This window comes from Brachycentrus maculatus, unplaced genomic scaffold, assembly GCF_059751285.1.
Source record: "Brachycentrus maculatus isolate JH-2025_06_01 unplaced genomic scaffold, ASM5975128v1 h1tg000582l, whole genome shotgun sequence".
NCBI classification, from domain to species: Eukaryota; Metazoa; Arthropoda; class Insecta; order Trichoptera; family Brachycentridae; genus Brachycentrus; species Brachycentrus maculatus.
Window position 1 is genome coordinate 77,227 of NW_028281322.1, and position 19,673 is coordinate 96,899.

At 31.3% G+C, this 19,673-nt stretch overlaps 1 protein-coding gene across 1 annotated transcript in view; it reads left to right on the forward strand.

Moving 5' to 3' along the window:
* The first annotated feature begins 408 nt into the window (after window positions 1–408).
* Window positions 409–19,673, forward strand: part of LOC148301309 (protein CFDP2-like) — a 38,889-nt gene continuing 19,624 nt past the window's right edge. The window contains exon 1 of the mRNA XM_088273456.1: window positions 409–1,227. Coding sequence (XP_088129582.1) covers window positions 409–1,227 — 819 coding nt within the window. The remainder of the gene's footprint in view (window positions 1,228–19,673) is intronic.

Sequence of the window (19,673 nt, forward strand, 5' to 3'; positions counted from 1 at the left end):
CTAAAAGAAATATTCATAGGAGTAATGACAATAAAATCATATTCCTTAGCAACATACATACTTAAAAATGTGCTTTAGAGTAACAATATGTATATATATATACATATATATACATATATATATATATATATATATATATATATATATATATATATATATATATATATATATATATATATATATATATACATATATATACATTTATATATATATATATATATATATATATATATATATATATATATATATATATATATATATATATATATATATATATATATATATATATATATATATATATATATATATATATATATATATATACATATATATACATATATATACATATATATATATATATATATATACCCACTATGCAGCGTCTCTCGCGGGGGTGCAAAGAGGAGGATGGAATGCCGCATAGGCGCTTGGAATATCCGAGGAGGAATGGATAAGAAGATGAATGAGTTGTGCGAAAGTATGAAGAGCAAAGCTCTAGACATTGTGTGTGTAAGCGAATGCATGAAAAGGGGAAGTGGTACGTTGGAGCATAATGACACGCTTGTTCTGTGGTCTGGAGTACAGGACACAGAGCGGGCGAGTCAGGGCGTCGCGGCGCTACTATCCCCAAGAATGGTAGAGTGTATGAAAGAATACAAATGTATAAGTGCCAGGCTCATGTGGATCTCCTTCAAGATTGGAGTCACGAGTATCCTTATCGTAATAGGGTATGCTCCTGTGAACTCATCTTCTGAGGATGTGAAACGAGAGTTCTGGGAGAGTGTAAGAGAAGTGCTGACAAATAGAAGATCGAATGAAAGAGTGATTCTAGCAGGTGATTTTAACGGATGGGTAGGCACTCGGAGGGATGGCTTCGAATCAGCCTTAGGTATGTTTGGTGATAACAGAACGAATGGTAATGGGAATAGTCTGCTCGAGTTGTGTCTGGAATGGAACCTCTTTATTTCGAATACTTTTTTCGATCATAAGGGGATCCATCAGTATACGTGGGAGAGAGGGAATGAAAGGACCATAATCGATTATGTTGTTGTTGACTCGAGATTGAGGAGAAATACAATCGATACGAGAGTATTTAGAGGGGCTGAAATGGAGTCGGACCATTTCCTCGTCGTATCGAGAGTAATTCTGTTCCGTGGATGGCGGTCCAGGAACAAAACTGTTCCGGTTTCATCTAGAGTCAAAGTTGAAAAACTACAAGTCGAGAATGTAAGTAAGTCGTATGAAAGGGAAGTGAATGAAAGATTGAATGTAAGGAATATGGATATGAATGTAGACGATACCTGGGAGCACATCAAATTGTGTATGTATGAGTCAGCAAAGAGTGTATGTGGAGTTGCGATCCAAGGTAGAAAAAAAGGAGATGCATGGTGGGATGAGGGCATGAAAGGACTTGTCTCTGAGAAGAAGAATGCTTGGCTAAATATGTTAGCAGTTAACGATGTTAAGAGTGAACTTTTTAAAATAATGAAAGATCGGTATAAAGAATGTAAGAGAAAAGTGAAAATGGGAGTAAAAGAACGGAAAGATCGTCTAAAGAGAGAAGAAGGTATGAAAATGTCAACCCACTTTCAAGAAAACATTAAGCTTTTCTGGAAAGAGGTAAAGAACGCAAAAAATGAGACTGAAAATGGAGGTATGAAAGTTATCAAATCAAATGATGGTAAAATATTGACGAATGAAAGTGAAGTGAAAGAAAGATGGAAAGAATACTTTATGGAAATTTATGAAAGTAACGGCAATGTCTCCACCGAGACACCTATAGAGGCAAGGGTGAGTGAGGGTATGGTATGTGAGATAAGTATGTCAGAAATAACGAATGCCTTAAAATTAATGCGGAACGGTAAGGCTGTTGGGTATGATAATATTGCTATAGAGTTTGTAAAATGTGGTGGACTGACCACCCTCACATGGATTCACAGACTATTTAACCTGTGTCTTGAGGAAGGATACACACCTCTGGATTGGAGACGGGCAGTAATCATGCCTCTATTCAAGGGAAAGGGATCTCGCGCAGAGTGTGGGAATTATAGGGCGATAAGCCTGCTAAGCTCTGTCGGTAAACTCTATAGTAAGATTATAATTGAAAAAGTTAGAATGGTGACGAAAGAACGGATTTGGGATGTGCAAGGTGCTTTTATGAGTGGAAGAGGTTGCACAGATCAAATTTTTGCACTACGAATACTGACGGAAAAGTTTTTGGCTAAAAATCAGAAACTCTTCTGTGCTTTCGTGGATTTGCAGAAAGCGTATGATAAGGTTGATAGGATAAAATTATGGAGCGTGCTGGAAAAATATGGAGTAGACAATAAACTTATACAAGCAGTTGCTTCCCTCTACGAGGGCAGCACAGCTAGTATAAGAGTGAATGGGGACATTACATCATGGTTTGCAATATCCAAAGGCGTAAAGCAGGGATGTGTAATGTCACCATGGTTGTTTAATCTCTATATGGACCATTGTATGAAAGAGATTGAAAGTATGGGAGTCGGAGCGAAAATGATGAATATAACTGTTAGTTGCTTGCTGTATGCGGATGACGCCGTACTGCTAGCGAGCAGCGCGGAGGACTTGCAACTAATAGTGTCAAGAATGTACGATGTATGTATGGAAAATGATCTGGCAATGAATGAAGGTAAGTCAAAGGTCATGGTGTTTGAAAGAGAGAAAGATTTGACAGAATGCAAGATTATCGTGCACAATGAATCCCTAGAACAGGTGCAAGAATTTTTATATCTAGGAAGCATGTTCACAAGGGATGGAAAAGTGGATAAGGATATTGAGAGAAGAGTGAATGCAGGGAATAGAATAAATGGTGCTTTTAACAGAGTGATTGGGAATAAGAATATGTCCATGGAAGCCAAGCTAGCGGTTCACAACGGCGTGCTAGTACCGACACTAATGTATGGAAGCGAAACATGGAACTGGCAAAGGAAGGATGAAAGCAGAGTGAATGCTGTTGAAATGCGCTCCCTCAGACGAATGTGTGGAAAATCATTGTATGACAGAATTAAAAACGATGATATAAGAAAGGAATGTAAGGCTGAACGAGGAATAATTGAAAAGATTAGAAAGAGCTCTTTGCGGTGGTATGGACATGTGGAGCGAATGGATAGCGAGAGAATGACTAAGAAAATATATGTGGCGAATGTGAGAGGGAAAACAGAACGTGGACGACCGAAAAAGACTTGGCACGATCAGATCAATCAGAACCTAAAATCTGGCGGTGTCAAAAGTCTGCGTAATCGGAGGGCATGTATGACTAGATGTATGGATGTGAAGGAGGCTAGGAGTGTATGTCAGGACAGAAGAGTGTGGCGTTCCATCCTCTCTGCCTACCCCTGCGGGGAAACGGCGTGATGGTAGTAGTAGTAGTAGTAGTACATATATATATATATATATATATATATATATACATATATATACATATATATATATATATATATATATATATATATATATATATATATATATATATATATATATATATATATATATATATATATATATATATATATATATATATATATATATATATATATATATAAATATATATATATAACGTGGTAATAATTTTCTTTTGTAAATTGGGTGTAAATAATATGTTAAGTGGGTGTATAATAATAAAATAAACAATGTGTTGCTTTGTAATTAAAGAAACGACAATAAAAGTTTATTCTTAATTAATCTTTACAATAATTTTCTATCTATCTGCTTCTGACAGTTAACAATATTATATTTTTTCTGTCTGATGTCTTTTGTTTTATTCAGTGCGACGCATGCGACATCTGGTGGTAGAACTGTATTATGTAGGTACTAAGTACTTAATAAAATGAATAGGTAGGTACTTAATGTAAGTACTTAATAAAATGTATAGGTAGGTACCTAGGTATTTTATTACATATTTATATAAAACCCTTATCCGCACCCCAATAGTTCATAGGGCACTGCGTCATATAAACGCAGTGCTATCTTGATCGTTGAACGCATGAAGGAAAGGTGATCAGCCCCCCACTTCAGGTACCAGTCCAGGGTAATATTGAATAAATAAAACAGTGAAAAAAATCACTTATATTTATTTTACCCCCCTTAGGAAGCGAACCCGGGACCTACAGAACGGTAGCCGAGCGTGCTGACCATTACACTACGGAGGCGGACAGATATATGCATTCATACATATATGTCAACATTTTCTTATCATTTCATATATCAACTTTTTAGTGTACCAAGGATTTCCTAACATCTAATGCATGATTTAAAACAAACACTACTTAACAAGTATTTCATCCGTTATATGAAGAAAAAGCGCGTTAAAAAAAAGCTTAAAAAAGATTACCTTTATCAAAATGTAGCAATAATTGTGAAATATTATACTTAATATCTCAACGTTTTATTAACTTATTTATGTTGATTTAAAAATATATATTAATTTCATTATTCAGCGATTGATTTTCTTATTATTTATTGAAGATTTTTGTGATGATTTAATTGTTTTAAAACAAGTTTTTCGAATCACAAATTGATGATATACTTACTTGTAAATTTATTATCCAAAGAATTTTAAAAACATTTTTTAAAAATTAAGTACACATTTTCAGTTGATTTTTTTTTTCGTAAAATATCACCAAAAAACGAGTTAAATTAATAATTTAAATTATATAAATTTTAAAATAACAACGACAACATTAATTCAATATGAATAAAAATTAATGAATTGCCAATAGATTAATTTCAAAATTTCGATTTGATAAACTGAGTTATAAGTTTATTAACAAATACTGTTATTTTTACTTTCTCTAAACGCTTTTGCCTATCATAATATATTCCCACTAAACAAACACACACTGCATCAGATTTGTGTATTATTCGCAAATAATGCATGGCCCAGTAAACCACAAAGAGAAAATATTTTTATAATAACAAAACATGCCGAAAAGTGGATGCGCATATTTCTGTAACAACCTTTATAACAAACCGGGGACTCATTTATATTTTTATTGTATTCGGTTTCAGATACTCCACCCTTTTCATACATCCTTTTAAGCGAGCACGAAGGGCGAACAAAAATAAATGAATACGAGTATGCATGTCAAAGGCTGCTTAAAAATGTTCGGTTACGTTGTTTGCGTCGTAGAGATAAAGGTGTCTTATTTTCTGCGGTTTATTCATAAAAGCTCGTTATCCAGGTATTCTTTTTTACCTTTGTATATTTTGTTTATTTAATTCTATGGTCTTTTTAACCCTATTTGGAGAGTATCGCATCATTCTTACTTTTTGGGTGAAAGTAGACAGGCTCCTTAGCGTATGAAAATACTCTTTCATTTGAACAGGCGAACGCCTTTCACATTTATTGAATTAAATTTAATAATGTGATGTATGCTTTTTGTCCTTACGCTCTCGTTGCTCCTATTGTACAAACCTTTCAGATTTTATTATTTTTTAAACTATTTAACAAATCAATGCCATCATTGGTTTTATCATCAATTTGTACTTTTAATATAATATGAGTGAGCGATTTTTAAACTATTTTTTCAAATCTCATCAAAGATGAATAAGAATATAGAAGTCTGGGCATTTACAAGGCTGACGACCGTCAAGGCTGGTTTAAGTGATCACTTTACACACGTGTAACGTTCACCAATTCTACCCATTATTGTGCGATTTTTAAGTGAATAATCATTATTAAAATTTTATGGTTAATATGTTACCAGCAGAGGAACAGGTCAATCAAAAATATGGACCAAAGGCAAAATTAAGGAATGAGTAATCCATCAAGAGTAAATATTGTTAAAATTGCATAATTAGTTTAATTTGTATTTTTTGTGCATAATACGTTTAAATGTATAAAAATCCAATACAAAATATATGTAAAAAGAACTCCACCAATAAGACACATAAGGTGGCTTGATGGGTCTCCTTAATATAAATATTATAAGTGTATGCATGTATGTCTCTACCATGTATGTAGTATATAATTTTTTTTAAATTCAAATTTGAAAAAAAAATGTCTAAAATAATATCATCTTACCAGTTTATAAGAGCAACGGAAGGAGTACTTAAATTGTATTGACTATTATTTTATTTAAATATGAGCGAAATATATTTATATTGTTATTTACTATGCAAATTACTAACAAAAAAATAGTAAGGTTTAAAAAAAATATTGATTCAGAAGTCATTTTTAAGTAATATTTATAGATATTCAATTTCACTTTACTTGGTAAATCCCTCTATTTTTAGAAATCTGTTGTGATACGCTTTTTGTATTACCTACAACAAAAATAACAACATTGAAACACGTGTAATATATTTCAATAAAAAGTAATATTTAGCAAGAAAAACAACTTTTTTCGATCTAAAATTATGTAGTTTTCAAATATTACGTATCTGAGAACCCCGGAAGATGATGTTTGGTTTCACATTCGTTTCCACCATTTGTGTTGTGAAGAAAACATTAAATGCCTGAATGAGTTGTGGCCATCTGCATACTGCAGCATCATGATTGTTTAAACCATTTTAGTCGACTGTTAAACCATATTCCCATTGTGTAAAACAGACAGTTGGGTGCTTCCTTGTTTTGTTGAATGGGTTAGGTACATTAGGAACCCCCCTTTATTTTATGAATTATATTCATAAAGATAAACCACTGTTTATAACTCTTTATTATTTAAATGTACGTGTCTTTGAAGCTACACGAGTCGTAAAATTGGTTTTATATTTAAAAATATAATGTTCATACAACACGTAATTCCTAAAAATATTCATTAATATATTATGAGATTTGTTTCTCTTTATCTGCATTAAAATATAAAGATTCATTTAATTGTTTCGCAAACCCATGACTGTATTATTTTAATTTTAAATTAAAAACTTAACAAAATTAAACCTTTGATTTATTTATCACTTTTTCTTTCAGAAACTGGATTATATACCCTATGGATAATATTATAATAGAAATTTATAGGTGTCTCAACATGTGACAGTTCTAAGGTAATAATAATACAAACATTTTTTTCTTCATAATTTATATCCGACTAATTGGTAATAGTTACTTTTTACTATTCGGGATGATATTAATGATTTTTTCTAGGTTTATATTTTATTTCGAGCTAAAGTTTTTGATGTCGAATTGTCAAATATATTAAGAACTTGAATTGCGCAATAGAGACAAATTTATGCACTTTTTGATATGGCTAGATTTAAATTAATGATTTCTTAAAATCTATTCGTTATTTCATTAGTTAATATTATATTTTGTAATACCCACCAATAATTGACCTAATTGTGTATGTACCTATATATACACACATAATGTAAAATTAATTGAAAACGATGTTTAATTCCTGTATCATCTCACGGGCTCTTAACCCCAGATTACTAAACTATTCTAAGAGTGACTAAAGATTCGTAGAAAATACGACGTATAAAAAACGGGAATAAACAAGATAATCAGGATAATCATCTTTTATTATAAAAGTAATAGTTACATAATAATGAAAAAATTAAAGGTACATTAGGAAGGTACTGTGAAGCAGGGAGCGCAGGAACGACGCGAACATTATTTTTTACAGGAAACGTCACTTTGTCGTCGTAATTTTTACGATTGTCTAGTATGCTAGGGTTAAAATTATATTGGTAAGACGGATGGATAGATCTTTCTAAATAGGTAAGAAACACGCGATAGACCAAATATCCTTTTCACAGAAATCACAAAGTAATTAAATACCTCAACGTGAATTATAAATTTCCTTAAGTGAGTAAATGTGGTTAATTGATTAAAATAATCTTAAAAAGTAATCTTAAACTCGGAAATTTATTTTCTCATAAATACTCAATTACAAAGAACACGCTTTCAATGAATTATACATTATCAGATGTTTAGTTTTGTATGCCACCACAATGCCTTTATAATAAACCCCATTTAAACGATTTGGCGCTGATAACAGTTAGTAATTAGTATTAATCTCAAACGAATTTAAAAGTAATTATTTTAGTTACATTTTCAATTACGTTTGTTTCCGTATTTATGAACCAGCTATTAATTTCATTTTCGTTGTCTCTCTGGCTTATCTTCCTAATTCATTGCCACTATTTTAAATTGCTTTTAAGGGATTTTAAATATCGTTGTAATTTATTCACTGTTTTGACTTTTTTTCATTTCATCAACTGATAATGCTGATAATCTTTGATTTAATTACCTTATGCAAAACGTATTACGTTTGTTAATTGCTTGAAAAAACATCGATCACAACCCACTTTTGATCAAACGACGTATAATTAATTATTTTCTAATCTGTGGAAAACCTGACGTAATCAAAATTTACATGAACATGGGCAACTTTTGTATACGGAGTGTCAAAGATAGATCTGACTATGCGTTTATATCAACTGTGATGCAGTAAAGAATCATTAATGAATACAATTATCTGTTTTAACGTACCAGCCCTAAATTTCAATCGGTATTTTTCAATCAAAACTTAATACTTTCAAAGAATTTAATTTCTTTTATACTTTACATTATATTTAATGCAGTTTGAACCATCATGACCTCACAAGTGATGCTTCATTATAAGGCTTCACGAAATCACATACAAATTAGAGTTTCACCGGAACATTGAATATCCAAATTTTCACTTTAACTGATTTTAGCCATTAGCCGTTAAATGAGAAAAAAAATGTTTAATTTAAAAAAAACCTCTCAATTCAAAGACATGTAAAATCACCATTCTCCGTGATTGACAACCACATTACTCAAATTTTGGAAGTATTTATGCAATTGAAAACATCTTGCTCGTGCTACTTCTTTGACACCATCTACATACAATTGAATTTACTACGTTAAATCTTAAATTTATCTTATAGATAAAAGTAGATAAATCGTCACAAGAAAGACAATAAAATATAAAATTAAAGCAGCATACAGATGCTAATTAATATCCACTTATATTGAATTGGTTTTTGAGAAATGTATTATAAATTATGGTGCAACAGAGATACACTCGAACAGTTTATTTAGACTTAGCTAGGACGTGTAGTAAAAAATAAATACTTCTGATTTTAGGTGTATCCTTAATATAAGTCACACACCACACCTGTTCGCTGTGCCTATTACCAAGTTAGGACCATCTCACACTGAATCACCTTCGGACGATAAGCATCTTAATTTCACACTTCACACCGCATCCGCGTGAATGTTCTCTTCCACCTTTTTACCGGTTAAATGATACCATCTAAACAATGTATATAATTGCATCATAAATATAGGAGAAAAATGTCTGACGTTTACGGTAAGGCATGTCGCTAAGCAATTGTTCCCCTCTGCCAATACAAAATCGTCTAACCTAAGGTACTATTTACACGATACAACGAAACTCATAGATAAGGAAATATACTGATAAATAATTAGCGTAAAAATAAAGATAATACTAAACTGACTAAGTAACCATTTCGCCGGCTCCCCGTAGGCGTAGAAAGAGAGAATAGAACGTCACATTATTCCACAATCATGCATCTCCTCATACCTCATACATACCCACCGATAATTTCGATAATAGTCTACATTCATCCTTCTCCATTCTAATTTATATTTAATATTTGATAAGTTTTTATTTGCAATAACTAATTTAAAAATAATGCTAAATTTGATTACCAATATACATTGATTGTTACTAAAAACTTACTAAAGCTATCCGCTTCCGTAGTGTAGAAGTCAGCGTGTTTAGTTACAACGCTGGAGGTCCTGGGTTCGATTCCCATGAGGAGGGGTCGAAATAAGAGAAAGTGATTTTTACAATATATTGTTTCTTGATTTAGCATCAACTTTGTGGAATGACATTTTAATTATTAAAAAATAAACACTTGTATTAGACCATTAATTGATGTTTTTTGTTGTTTTTGTGATCACCTGTCGATGAAAACATTTGTAGTTTTCGAAACTAGTCGCGTGAATTAAATAAAATAAAACTCAATTAATGGTCTGTAATACAAGTGATTAATTTTTGATAAGTGATTTTTCACTATTTTATTTCATATTACTTGAAGCGAAAAGCTTCACCTTTCCTTCGTGTATTTACCGATCAAGATAACACTGCTTCTATCTGATGCTGTGTCATGGAAAAAATTATATTTAAAAGAAAAAACACAAAGCTCAAACATAACCTATGACATGCACAATATGCTTAGTTATATGTATTTCATTACTTCTTTCATTTTTATAAATTAGGTGTCTTTTTTATGTTGAAAATGCCAGATGACCACGGTCTTCAAATAAACATTCATACAAATTTATTCATCTTGTCAATGCATTAGACCATGACATCTGACGCATGACAGAATAAATAATATAATTCAAAAGAAAGGGTATAAAGATATGACATAAAAAAATCAACCCTATTTTCTTAATATGGAGCCAGAAATGTAAAAGTACGTGCCCCCAATATAAATATTTACGAACGCCCAAGAAAAAAAGTGTTGAATGCTTCTTATTCAACGAATTCGTATTGATTAAATAATTCACCCCTTTTTGCATGTAAACGTAAAATAACATTAATAATTCAGAAGTTGGATTTCTGAAAATATAATACATAACACCTTCAACAATAATTGAAGCATTTCCTAAAAAGGTACAACTTTTAAGCATCGCTATGTTTTCAGTTTGAATTAAAGCTCGTTACTTTTTTATGAAAGGCTCAACAATTACTTGTTTGTTTTTTTATGAAGTGGCAGCTGCCTTAAAAGTGGACCCTTATTTTTAATAGACGAGTGTTAAGTTCCTATTTGAAATTGTTTAGATAAAGGGCGAAACAGGAAACGGGTAAATTAGTTTTCCATTTTTAAATTTACATAATAAGTTAGTTTATTGTAATGACGGAAGTGTTTTATTATTTTCGAATTGTATGTGTGTTCTCTTTCTTACGAAACAGTGTATTTTAGAAATAAAACAAAAGCGATGACGTTTGAATGAAAAGACGATTTTTTTCTTAAGAATTGAAATTTAATCATATATATTTATTTATATTTCGTAAATTATGCTGAATTCGCATTTTAACCTAATTTAAATCTGTAAAATAAAACTCGAGAAAGATCCACATTAGATTTCTCCTCCTGTTCCCAACACAGATAAAAGATGTTTTTACAACATTTTGAGTGTGTCCAAATACTTGTTCACAAATCTGGATTATCTCCAATTACAGAAGTTATTTTCATACTATTTTTTGACATCTCATCAAAGATGAGGAAGAATATGGAAGTCTGGGCATTTACGGGATACTAATAAAAGAGTTTCTGCATAATAAAAAGCTACTTTTCATCTCGACAATAGATGTCTCTAGTGAAGTTCTAGTGATTTAAGAATAATGTTTCAAAATTGGTTCATATATATAGAACTTCCAAGAATTTGAGTAGTGTGGTTGTTAGTCATGGGTAGAATTGATAAATGTTACACGTGTGTAAAGTGATCACTTAAACCAGCCTATGACGGTCGGACTTCCATATTCTTCTTCATTTAAGTTGAGATGTCAAAAAAAGTAATAAATGCAACTCCCATCTAAAAAAAATCTCGAAAAAGAAGTACAAACCTGGTAGCTTGTGTGTTCATATATCTAACTTATACATGTACAAGTGCGGATATGCATCTTCGAGTACCCTAGCCTTTACTGCTATTCTCATTTTATATCCTGTTATGTCCTTCGTCCTGAGCTCCTTCAATTAAATGTATTTCGACGATGTATTTTTTCGTTTGAATTATCATGATTGATAAGAAGTACATAAAAAATATTTTTTGCTACTTTATTATTTGTGTTCTAGTCTTGTTAACCTTAATCCCATGTCCCGAAATGAGAAATAGAAATTACTCATCGGGAATATTATATGTATATATGACTTTTGTATGTAATATGTTTTGAAAAATGAATAAAATAAAAAATAAATTTAGTAAAAACAAGTGTTTTGGATATTCACAGACAGATAAAAATCATGGTTTATAATGACGCATGTACACCATTTTAAACAACACCTTGTGCTATTAGTGCAGCGACAGTGATACTTTATAAGCCGGGCAGATGCATACTATAAATGCATCGACAAAGTTCGATGCACTTTTGAAGGTGCCAAGTCATTTAAAAAGAAAACGAGTGTTAAATAAACAAAAGTCGTGTTTATCAAGCGACTTCAGATGTTTGTTTTTTGACGTTTGCATTTTTTGAAGTGTCGTTCTAACACTTACATTTTTAGGTGTCATATTCGAAAGACAGTGTTAAAAATAGTATGTTTTGTTAATATCATAATGGACACACAACTATATGAGTATTTCAATTTTACGTTATTTCAATCATTTATTTCCAGTTTTCTTTATTTCTAGTATTTAATCTGAATAAATGAAAATCTCATTGTTAATTTGTTCAAAATCGCAAATCTCCCAAAGGTTATTCACCGATCGCTTTGAAATTTTAACACGACGTGTGTAACACAAATATGTATATGACTGTTGTTTTAATTGTAACAAGTGAAAACATGGTTTTTAACAGTTTTTTAACGCAATGGCAGCGCCATCTATTAAACGTAACATAATCACATGCAATACTAAAAATTGCTGAGGCTGATTAGGTTAGTAATTGTACTTCCAAAACTACGAATTCATGATAATAAATAATACTTTTTTATTTAAAACAATATTTCACCATGGTAATAGCAATAAGACGTGGAATACCTACTCAATAGAAATGAATACATTTTTTATTATGTTGACGATACCAACTATCATTAAGCCGTTTTTCCGCAGGGGTAGGCAGAGAGGATGGAACCACTCTTCTGTCCTGACATACACTCCTAGCTTCCTTCACAACCATACATCTAGTCATACGTGCCCTCCACATGCAGACCTTTGACACCGCTAGATTTTAGGTTCTGATTGATCTCATCGTGCTGCCTTTTTCGCCCGTCCTCGTTCTGGTCTCCCATTCGACACATATACTTTATTAGTTATTCTCTCGTTATCCATTCGTTAGTTCCAAATAAATGTATTTAGTCATTGTCAACGTTTTACGAGTTGATAGTAATCAATTAACATATCTGTGAACCGCGGCGTAAAGGTTATCTCACACGAAGACAACTAATCACTAATCACGCAAGGGCCATACCCACTGCCCATACGCTTCGGTTCATAGTTCAAATGCCTTTCTCTCATTCTGCCAGATGCCGCGCTGAGTTGGGTCGCGGGCGCGGTGCAGAATGCGGCTCCAACCGAATGTGGAACAATCCACTGGCGTTTTGCAATATTGAACCAATCCGTATGTTAACAAAGTATCTATGATGATGTTAAATGATACCATGATAGAGACTGGTTGGACATAATATCGAGGCTTGTCCGTGGACTCGCTGTGTGACAGCTTTTTAAACTTTTTTTTGCGTGTGTAAAGTGATCACGTATTCCAGCCTATGACGGTCGTAAGCCCTGTAAATGCCCAGACCTCCACATTCTTTCATTAATTGATCTGGCAGTCACTTTGTGGTAAAATCTATCATGTTTTACTTAGTAAATACCACTATTTCTTACGGTGTTTGAAAATGATGCGGAATGCATCGAAACACGTGTCACAGTAGATTTTAAGAGATAGTGGTATTTACTAAGTAAAACATTAATTAAAAAAACTCAAGATATCGAAGAATAACTTTTTAATTCCATATTCAAAAACGCCAATCGTTTGGTTTTAGCTAAAAAAAACTTTGATATTTCAATAAATTTGTATGTCACAAGACATTATATATCGTTCACTTCGATCTTCATATTTTTCCTTGGATATATTGTTTTAAATGGACTTTTACATTACATAGGGTTATTCAGAAAAATATTACATAAGATAAATTTTGTGACCATTTTTTCGTCATATTTCACCATATTTAATATTTCACTGTGTTTAAAATTAAAATACTAATGAGTTTAAATCGTTTATTATGGAAGTATACATATATAAATATAAGTAGATCAGTATCGCTCTATGGGTGCCAGAATATCATAATAAAAATTACAAATTACAACATTAATTACGATTCCTTCAACCTACAATACTAATTTTAATGTTTCATTTTATGCCGTTTTGTTTCCAACACACTTGTAATAACTACCATCAAAAGTATTGTTTCTTACATAAGACATCAATAATAGAAGAGTATCTACGGTCAAAGAAATCGCCCTTTTTTAAAAGAATAAACCCGCAAAGCGTCTACTTTTAGAGGCTTGTCTGCTGGTAGGATAGTAAGAATGGAGAAGAGAGATGTGAAAAATACATAACAAATACCCAGACCAATTGAAAATTAATCTTTCATTAATTTATTTTGCTATTGGCGGGAATCAAACCCGTCTAGTGTCAACTATGCCACGGCATCTGTCAAACTGGAATTACTGTCGCCAAGTTATTCGGTAAAATAAATACGGAAAAGTTTGATCGAAAGCACTGTTTTGCACCAATTCTTTTTAGGCAATATAACAATTATTTATTATTTAGTATTTTTTTCTGATGGGTGGTATTTGCATAACTGTTCCCAACTGTCCCGTTCCCGTATGCGACTCGTTCCGTGCGAACTAAGGAAGTTTTAGTGTCCCTCGTGCGAAACGCCCGCACTCAACGTTCACCGTCCTGCGCTCCGGATAACATCTCGGACCGTGGGAGATGCCTCTAGCTCTTACCACAGGTGTGGTTCCTCCTTCCTTATTTCTATCTATGTACAATTTATTCGACAAATAAAAAATATAATGTCTTAAACCTTATGTTACACGTGTGTAGAGTGATCACTTAAACATGCCTATGACGGAAGTAAGCCCCGTAAAGGTCGAGACTTACATATTCTTCTTCATCTATGTTCGAGATGTCGAAAAAAAGAAACATATTGAGTGTGTCCAAATACTTTTGAAAAAAGTAAAAATAACTAAAATTTTAGACACCCAGATTTGTGAACAAGTATTTGGACAAACTTAAAATGTTGTTTACGCATTTCGATGCATTCCGCATCATTTTCAAACACAAAAACAAAATGTTGTGAAACATTATCGCATCAAAGCAAATATCAAATTAAAGGCAAATAATATTCCGAGTTCTATTGGTCATTAAATGCCTGAGATGAAGTCTCGGGAGCCAAAAGACAATAGAGATATAAACGTCCCTTTATGGGTGAATAATTTTAAGATGTTATTGTGATGTTCTCCATTGCGGTCGGAGACGAGAACAACAATGTGAAAAGTCAATAGTCACTCTAACCGGCTCGGGTCAACAGAGAAACTCCAGCGGGGACATGGCGAGACTTTCTTGCCTCGTAAACCATATATGGAGGTAATAATGATAGTTGCGCTTTTAATAATATTTTGCATCGAAGATGAATGACCAGTAATCGTCGTCAAATTTTGATTCTATTTTATTTATTTATTTCATAGATACATACATTTTTTTAAATACTATATGTATTACGGCTCTTTAGGCATGGCCTGTGTTGAGCCGAAATACTTACGAGATTTATAGGTATATTTTTTTTTGCTGTATATTCTGAACTGAATTTTAATGATAAAGTATTATGGAATACCGAAGAAAATAAATATCGTATCCTAATAAATGAACCTTATTCGAAAATACAACTTTTTAATATATTTTTTTCTCTATGATAAATTGAACTTTTATTACATATTTTATACAATCTTAATTAACCCTTACCATTGGTGTACTTTTTTTAAAAACAAATTATCTTTTCATTTTATTTTCCATCGTAATATTTAAAAATAATAAACACCATATACATACACATGTACCATGAATATATTTACACTTACATATACATGTACTTACCTGGATATTTTTAATATGCATATATCAACATATAATATAAATACCTACTATAACTAACAAACTCATATTCACGCCGCTTCTCCGTAGGGGTAGACAGAGAAATCAGTATTTTGCAAATAATCTTTTTCCATATTCATGCATCTCCACATATACACTCGACAATTATTCCGACTCCTGACCTGTGAAGTATTTGAAATACTTGATCTTGCCAAGATTTCCTCGGTCTTCTCCTGTTCCTATTTCCAACTACGTTCGCCACATACATTTTGTTTTTCTGTTCTTTCTTCACTGATTCTTCTCACATGCCAAACCATCTTAACACACCTTTCTGAATTTCATCGATAATACTTATCTTAGCCTTGCATTTTTTCCTTATTTCACAATTCGAAAATTTATAATACATCGTTTTGCCACACATTCGTCTGAGAGATGGCATTTCGACTTCATGCTTCTTTTGTAAACTCTATGCGTGACTACCATACATATTAGGGTTGGAACCAGAACCCCGTTGTGTACTGCCAATTTAGCTTTCACTGATAGGTTTTTATTTGCGTAAGATGATTGCAATGCAGTATTCTATGTTCCAATCGTATAGTTTCCTTTCAATATCTTCAAATAACAGTCTCTCCATCCCTAGAAATGATATTTCCCAAATATGTGAAATAATCTACCTGTTCCACATTTTCCCCATTTATAAGTATTTCACACCGATATCTACAGCAAATATTGTAAAAATATCGTCCAACGAATTTCACAAAAGCGTTTTTTCCCATTTATATAAAACGTACTTTAAATTATCGTTTAACAGTTATAACCCTTTCGTGAATAGCATATTTTTATTTATGAAAAATAGGCGTAACCAATTATCCATTTTTAAGAACGGTCATTTTTATTGAGGCATAATTACATTGTTTTATGTTATTTGTGATGGACATTTAACCCTTTTCATACTATCACTTCCGTCTTTACGCCGGTCATCTGTTGTCTATTGAAATATTATAGATAAAAAAGTATTCTACCTATTATATTTTACAACTTATCAAATTTAACTCGTCTCAATAATGATAATAACAAGTATAATAATAGAGAGTACTTTTATGTTTTGTTTAACCGTTATATTAAATTACTTAACTAGATATTTATCATATCGACAAACATGTTTTTGGTCGCACAAAATTAAGCACTTTTATTTTTTTTTTAAACTTAATAAAAGTAAACTTTTACAATTGGAAATACAATATTTTACTTTTATATTAATAAAGATTTATAACGTATTGTCCTGGGAATTTTTTTAAAAACTATTTTAATAATCTTTTTTTTCTTGTTAAAACCCTACATCTGCATTTGAAACAAAACATGTGGTTCTGTATAGAGCAGCATTTTGAAGTTACATTAATCAATTGATCTTATTTACTACTACTACTACTACTCACCCAAATCCGTACCGAATGATGCATAGGGTACTTCATCATATTGAGGCAATGTTCAGTTAATCGTCAATTATATAAAGGCAATGTGATCAGTCTCACGCTTCAGGTACCAGTCTAGAGTCTATTAATTAAATATTGCAGTAAAAAAACACTGAGATGCATGAACGTGGAAGAGGCGAAGAATGTTTGCAAGGACAGAGTGGTGTGGCGCTCTTTTCTCTCTGCCTACCCCTGATGGTTAGTTAGTTAGTTAGTTAGTTATGTTAAACCCCTTTGGCATCAAACCTGGGACCTACAAAATGGTAACTAAATGCGCTAATTACTACATTATTGAGCGGATAATTATTATACTAACAATATTTTTGCTTACAATTTTTAAGTAAGTAGTTATGTATTCAAATATTTTAATATGGTTCTTTTGCAAAAAAAATACCGCATTTTCCCTATCATCAAATTTAGCCCAGAATCAACATAGAAAATGCCATAGGCTAAAACTATCATCGAGGTACAAGACATTCCCCTACCTTAATTTTGTAATTTAATAAAGTAATTATCTTATTACGTTTGATATATAATAACATCGCTCTCCTAACTAACGGTCGAAACTGTCTTTTTTGAAGAATATCTGTTGTATCTAAAACAGTTTTATTTGATTTTTCTAAACTTAGTGTGCTCACCAAGTTTCACCATTTAAGAAATATCAACTTTTTGAACATTAACAGTTTTTTTTTATTTAATTAAGTAAAAGTCAAATTATATTTTTTTTCTCTACGAAGATAAATAAATATAAACTAAATCTATAAAAAAAATCAAACTTTCCAGAGGGCAAACCGTTTATATTTTCGCCTGTTACTGAGAACATTTGTAGTTCAAGAAATTAGTCGTGTTTACATTAATAAACTCAAAGAGTGGTTTTACATAAGTGTTTTACTTTGTTTTCAAACTAACACAAATAACAACTGACAACAGTTTAAACGCAAAAAATAATTATAATAAAAACACAACAACCTTGTTTTAGCGATCCTCATTTTTTCCCAGTTTTTACACCAAAAAAATTGTATTCTCGTTTCACTTAGATTGAAAAAAGTTTTTAAAATAGAATATAGTAAATTTATAACAGTTAGTGACTTATTTAAAAAAAAGTAATTCATTTTATATCTTCACATGTAGGGTAAAATATCATTACAAAACGAAAGATTTTATTTTTTGAATTTTTTTTATTTGGTTAATTTTAGGTTAAACATATCAAATAATATATGTTTATTGATTTGGTAAATTATAAAAAAAACTTGTTTCCATAATTATATTCGAAAATACTACATATAATAATTACAACAGAAACATTTCATATCAGAAACACTATCGATAAATAAATATATTACATTAAAAAATTACTTTTTAAAACTATTCACTTTCTCCAGAATAAAAATACACTACACTAAAAAAAACATTCACTTGATAAAAGTATAGTATGTTCCAAAACTGAATGGACTATTCCCCGTGGAGATCAAATGTTAACTGATCATCTTACCATAGAAATATTGTTAGGAAAGTGCAATTTGGAATCTGTCATTTACCTGCTTACTCCCTTGGCTATTATTGTAAGGGCAGAATAACGCAACCCCAAGGGGATGGGTCCATTGTATTGCAAAAAGTAACCCTTTGTCAGGCGAGTTTCTTTGTCGATAGCACAGGTACCAAATCAATAAACTGATGCAACTTTCGATCTTTAATTTCCGCTGTGAATCTGGACGGTGTTTACAAAACGTTGTTCACCGTTTAATGGAATTTGAGTATTTAAAATATATTTATATATATAGAGGTATATATATATATATTTTTTTATAAAATCATTTTGATAAAATATATTGAACCATATGTACATGTTTAAGCTATTCAACCCCCTAAAGTTATCTTCCTATTACACCGGTTACATTATGTACTAACTAATGTTTTACTTTTTTTCCAATTATCTTTTATAAATTCATTCTAAAATCTAACCTCTTCAAATCATTTAGATTTCTATCCGGTAATAATATGAATCCATTATTCATTAACTTATTTGTATTATTCCTTATTTCTGGTATATAATGGTTAGTGCATTTTATTACACTTCCATACATTTTTGAAAAATTATATGCGTATTCCTAATTTCATACTCGGAACAAATATCATTTCGTGAATAAGATAATTAATTATCATTCTCATCATTAAATAAAATTTTGTTAATATTTTTCCTTCATAAACGTTTTTTTGACTTGTGATTTAATAAATATAAGGTGTAATTTATTATTGCTTAGTAATTATTTCCATATAAAAATGCTCATTTCGAATCCGTTGTGAAACATAAAGATACTTCTATGTATGCATGTATATTTTTTGTTGTTTTCATACA